This window comes from Cyphomyrmex costatus, unplaced genomic scaffold, assembly GCF_001594065.2.
Source record: "Cyphomyrmex costatus isolate MS0001 unplaced genomic scaffold, Ccosl1.0 scaffold121, whole genome shotgun sequence".
Taxonomy (NCBI): Eukaryota; Metazoa; Arthropoda; class Insecta; order Hymenoptera; family Formicidae; genus Cyphomyrmex; species Cyphomyrmex costatus.
The window spans coordinates 69,350-75,349 of NW_017275185.1; the positions used below are offsets into that span (position 1 = coordinate 69,350).

The 6,000-nt window shown below is 37.5% G+C and overlaps 1 protein-coding gene across 1 annotated transcript in view; it reads right to left on the minus strand.

The window, feature by feature from the left end:
* The window catches only part of chinmo (Chronologically inappropriate morphogenesis), a 48,660-nt gene extending 42,913 nt beyond the window's left edge, over window positions 1-5,747 (minus strand). The window contains exon 1 of the mRNA XM_018547118.1: window positions 5,672-5,747. Within this exon, the coding sequence (XP_018402620.1) occupies window positions 5,672-5,747 (76 nt within the window). The remainder of the gene's footprint in view (window positions 1-5,671) is intronic.
* Window positions 5,748-6,000: the final 253 nt, after the last annotated feature.

The window sequence follows — 6,000 nt, forward strand, 5'->3', positions numbered from 1 at the left end:
CATTTCATCTCCTATTAGGAAAGGACCGTTAAAAGGATTGCACAAATTAAATTACCGCGCATCTATTATTTTAGTAAAGTAAATAATCCCGAGCTACCTATTTCTAAAAGCTTATATTTCCAGAATTGCAGAGCTATTAAGGAAACTGGCGTAGCACAAAAGATCACGAGCTTGAAGTATATAGTGTCTGTATAGGATAGAAAGATATAGATACACAGAAAGAGAACAGCTTTGCTGAAATATCTAAAACATTTAGCTAAATCACATTCTAAGGAAAACTTTTATCGGACTATGAAAATAATTATGTAAGACACTCAAACTAATTGCTATAGAATGTCAACATTTTTTTGCAGTATTGCTCATGTTTGAATTTTCTGTGTAATTATTTTGATGATTCAATAAAATTATTTTTAGTTCTGTATCTACTCAAATGTTTAGATATTTTTATATGGTAAAATCGTTTTTTTTTCTGTGTAAAATTGTAAATAATACAAATAGCAGAAATTAATTGTGCCGATGCGCAGCGGAAGCTAATTTGGAGGTGAATGTCTCCAAGACTAGTTTGAGATAACAGGTTGTCGGCATGCAATAAAGTAAGTTTTAAAATGAGATCCAGCCGCGAAAGAAAAGACTGACGCTTTCGCCGATGAAGGTAAAGTGACGCGATGTTTTTCTCGTGGATCGTCGTCGTAGATCCATTTTAATCAGGCGCGATGATGTAAGCGCATTTTTACCGGCGACAAATAATCAAGGATTGAGCGTCGATGTTGACAGCCTCTGAGAATAATGCGCGTGCAACTTGTAACTTTTATATCTCGTAAAACTTCGCCTTTCATTCCTTGGGAAATTTCGGTAGTAACGAAAGTCGGGGTCGACGTCGGGCTCTGCAGTATTCCCACGTTTCGATGATACAGTTAGGAAATAATTAATTTGCAAATGATATACGAAATTTGTTGTTAAATTTTTTAATTTTTTAATCACATGTTGTAACCTGCATAAAACAGATAAATATTGACCTTCCAATCATTTTAGTTGTTGAAAGTGTTTGAAAAATCATTCGGACCGTTAAGACGGCAGTACAGAGACTTGCACAACGCATAACACATAATGCATAGGAAAATGAATCAAAGTCCTTCGTTTCCTTCCTTTCCATGAAACTTTAAATGGTTGATTTTCTAATGCTTTGTACATTATGCGTTAAGCGACAATAAGCTTTTAAAGTGTAAAACTTAATAAGCTTTAAATCTCAATCCGGAAAAAATTAACCAATCACAGTCGAATGTGAGAAAAATAATGGACTACAATTGGCCAATTTCTTACGCCTTAAGAAGCTTTTAAGCTTAAGTTTTACGCCTTAAAACTCTCAGTGTACACCGTTTTGTGATGTAAAGGTCTGCGTGCTCCGGCCTTTACGTTGAACCTGTATATCTAGAAAAGCTCAAAGAGAAAACAGAAGCACCCTCACCGTAACTATAGCCTCACGAATCCTCGATATACCGCGTCCAGGGATGCGCTTTCGCCGTGATGATCATGCTTGCGTATCGTTCCTCAGGAAAAGAAATCGTTCGTCGACGCGTACGAATATCACTATGACTCATTCACAAAACGATGAATAGAAATGCAGGAAAGTGCAAGAACCGTAGCCGATGCAGTTACGACAATTAATGGAATGGGCACAGCGCGTACGCGAGATCAATGTCAATCATCCCGAGGACAATATACTGCCTTCGCCAAGTCGTATTGGTAGCGCACGAGCGAGCGCGAATGAAGCGTGCGCGCCGAAAACGCCCAGCGCGAAGCACGATCTGAATTGGACTGTTCTATGGGTTATGCTCGGCTCGTTCGACTTCCCCTCTCTTTCTCTTTCTTTCGCGGGCTCTCGTTCCTCCTCCGTCCCGCCGGTGGCCCTACGTTTTGGGCCGACTCAACAGTGTGCCCCTACTAGTAGATTTTGATCGTCATGAACGAGCGATGCCATGTCCGTCTTCTGATGCACATCGTTCTCCGATCCGTAGGTGGAAAGTGGAGCTTCCGGAATGCGACGTGTTCCCTTCCCCGAAATTCTAATCGTCGGCATATCGCTGTTTCGCAGATACGGTGCGGCTAAACGCTTCTTCAGTTGTTAACGGGCGAGATATCGTCATTTCTAATAGCAAATTTGATCGAATACCCTCAGAATGCATTCAATCAAATCATATCATGTCGTATACAGATTAAAACGTACCATATGTTTAATATAAATACAGAAGTACCGTCAAATCTTCAATACACTTTACTATATAAAAAAAAACAAGCCTAAACGAGGTTCAATTAGATAAAAATAAAATAAATAAATAGAAGTTACGCGAACCTAGCTAGGTGTTTACTGCTAACTTTTAAACAAAGTACAATTTAAACAGATGTTTCGACCTTTATCTCATGTGATAATGTTCTGGTTAAACGTCTAAATCTAAACGTCTGTTGTTTTAATTGTACTTTGTAAGTTTTCGATAAACATCTAGCTAGGTAGATTTATATATATTTTGTAATTCTAAATATAATATTGACATTTTAATTTTACTGTTGCATTCAGATTAAATCAATTTACAACGCCTTTAATTATGCACCAGTGCATCCAATCAAATTCGCTGTAAGTCAGAAAAGGATAGCACAAGATCCGATAAAAGGATGTATATACGCCAGAAATAATTTAGGTAAAGATGCAAAGATTACCCCGAGAATTTTCTTCTAGCTTGATTGCTTAATATAGAGTAGCCTGATTTGAAAGATTTGTTCAGTCGTAAGACTCGTAAGAGTTGATGAGCAAATGATCTCGAAAGTCATCGCGTACACGGAAGTCGCGTTGACTTTTTCGTATGTCCGGAGCCGCGGAGGAATGGTTTTTCTGGTCGCTGTATAAAGAGAACGGCAGCGCAATAAATTTTCTGAATGGAGGTCGTTAGCGGGAGGTTCCGCCCCGCGGGAGCTATGCGCGTTTTTTCGAAGCCGCAGACGACACCGGGGAGGGAAATTAGGTGGAAGAAGCAGAATGTACGATCCATTTTTATGACGCCACGAAATAAACGCGACTTCCGACAAGGTACCGCTACGCGCATAATGCACGTACGACGACGTGCTGCCGCTGTTGCTGCTACTGCACGTGGACGCATTTTACAGAGCAGAAACAAAGGAAGCATTGAAATCACGGTGTATGCGTGTAATAATAGTCTCGACGATTTAACGAGCGTGCAAACTATTATATAATTTGTCGAGATAGTTACAATGTTATTTAGAGCGTTAACGGCATAAAATAATATCAACATGAGAATATTATGAGCACTTATATAGGAGAGACCGGGTCTCGTTGGCACGAGAGGTAAGTTGGCATTGCGTTCAGTTTATGTACTTGTGACAAAAGAAACAATGGAAAAGTAACTGCAAAATATGTCTTTTATAACATAGGTACTTATCCTTAAGTTTCGTTAAAATCAAACAACTATGATAATAAAAAAAGAGAAAAATGTATAATTCAAGGGATACAAAGATTTTCGAGCTTTTCAATATTTCGCATTTATATTTATCAGCTTGAGAAAATAAATCTAAATGACGTATTATCATTAAAAAAAAAAGTTTTTGTTATTATATACGACATGTTATTTTGAGTGATGATAGTAATTTGATAGTAATAAAACCATCAAAATCAAATGTATGTAGAAATGGGGTACGTTGACTCATATTTAATGCAACTTATGCAAGGTCAGGTGCATAACCTATAGGTTAGCACGATGAGCTATCGTTCGCATTCCGCACGTAAGACGTACCTATCGATGTTCGTGGGGTACTACGTAACTTACATAAAAAATATAAAAAATTGTATCCTGGGCATGTATCATGAAACAAATTCAGAGAATGGAGATTCCGATAGAAAATTATTCCGTTTTACTTAAAAAAAAAAACACATGCAATAGAAATCTGGAGAATAATTGAACAATTCCGATCGGAATCCATTCCAATTTTGTTCCATGATAGGTATCTATAACTTCTCTTAAGAAGTTATGTCTTGATGTACCTATGTACTATGGGCAACACTTGTCTATAGTACATACATATATTGGGGCAAGCTAGCTGCAATGCAGCGTGTTCGTATTGCACTTACTACAAAGAAACTGTACATTAAGCCCATTCTACAATCGCGTAAACGTAGTTGTAAGTGGTTGTAGTTGTAAGAATTGATTAATCACAGTCGAACATTTTTTCATATTTGACTGTAATTGGTTAATTCGTATAACTACAACCATTACAACTATACTTACTCAATTGTAGAATGGGCTTTATACAGAATCGTTTCTAGCATCGAAATATAGAAAAAAGTTCTTTCTATCATATTATTCATAGTTGAATCATAATAATCAGTTATTTAAAGGACTTAATGCTGAAATTGTGGAAGCTGTGCCAACGAGATCCGGTCTCCCCTACATTATAATATGTATTAGTTAGAATAGCACGTACACTCAGAGAAAGGTTTCATCCATTCAAAGAAAAAATTTCTTTGAGAAATTTCTCAAGGAAATCGAAGAAACCTTTCTCTGGATGTACCCTACATTAGGTGTGGGTATACACATGAAGAGGCATATTTTAAGAATATCTTTAAGAGAATAAAAATATTAGAATATTATACAATTTTTAACATATGTATATAAAATGGTACTTATTTTGTTGAATTACGTCAAATTTCATGTATCGCTCGATCCTTTACTTTACAAAAGTTACACAAAAACACTTACAAAATATTATTTTTTATTAAGTTATTACTAAAAAATATAAATGAGTATACACATATATGAATAAGTTTGATAAATATTACCCTACCCATATAATCGAAGTGGAACTAACATTTCCATAAAAAATCGTTACATCTCAAAAAGAGTAATTTTATAGGTTGTGAAATAACAATTTTATTTGATCATTAGGAATATATTCATTTTTGCCAATATTTAATTAATCAGTAATTTTCTGTCAAATTGAAAAATAATTTTTTCCTCTTTTCAGGCAAATGTAATTTTTTATATTTTATGAGAAAAATTTAAAAATTAATATTATTAATTTTTTTACTTTTTCAAAACAATAAAACGATATATTCCATTGCACTAATGATCGTAGCAATTTAAATAAGTATCCTCATATTGTAAGTTATACAGTACACACATATTGCAAAATATTAATAAAAAATATTTAGAATAATTAGGATAATAATTAGAACTATGAAAATAAAGTTTCTCAGTTTCTATGAGTAACAAACAAAAATAAAATAATAATTAAATGAGAAATTAACAGATCACGTAAAAATAACTTATTTTTACGTCACGAAAGTTGACAATTTCCTTTTCCACTGACATATTAAAATCGTTGAGGCGCTATCCATAAATTCACTATTTCACACCATGTAGTCGCCGCCGCGAGTAAGCTTTACATCCCTCCTCCTCGTAGCACCGCCGCTATGCTTCAAGTTCAAAGCCGCCCCTCGCAATCTCCCACACCCCACGCATCGGCTCTCGAGAGTTGCGATCAAAACAAACATGTACTCGTGAAAGCCTCCCGAAACGGTATCAACAGTCGACGCCGATAACGCGACAGGTGGAGGAGGTACGACACAATAACGAAAACAATAACAGCAACAACTGGTCGACCGTACCTGGCGGATGAAGCCACCATGGATTGACCAGGGATGGTCGTTGGTTGCTGGGGCCCTCGCCAACAGGGGCGTACATCCTCCTCCGACTACGTCACGCCCGTCACTGCCGCCCCGGTGCGCGGCTGCACCCCCGACTGCTTTCGCAAGCCCGCGGCCGGCAGCCACCCCTCCAGCGGTCGCGGGATTCCAGTCTCTCTCTCTCTCTCTCTCTCTCTCTCTTCCCCTTCCTCCAAGCGCGCGCGTACGCAAGAGGGTTGCAAGGTTACCGGCGTACCCACCCTTCGCCCCCGCGTCTACCCGCGTCTATCCTCGCGCACACGTTCGCTATA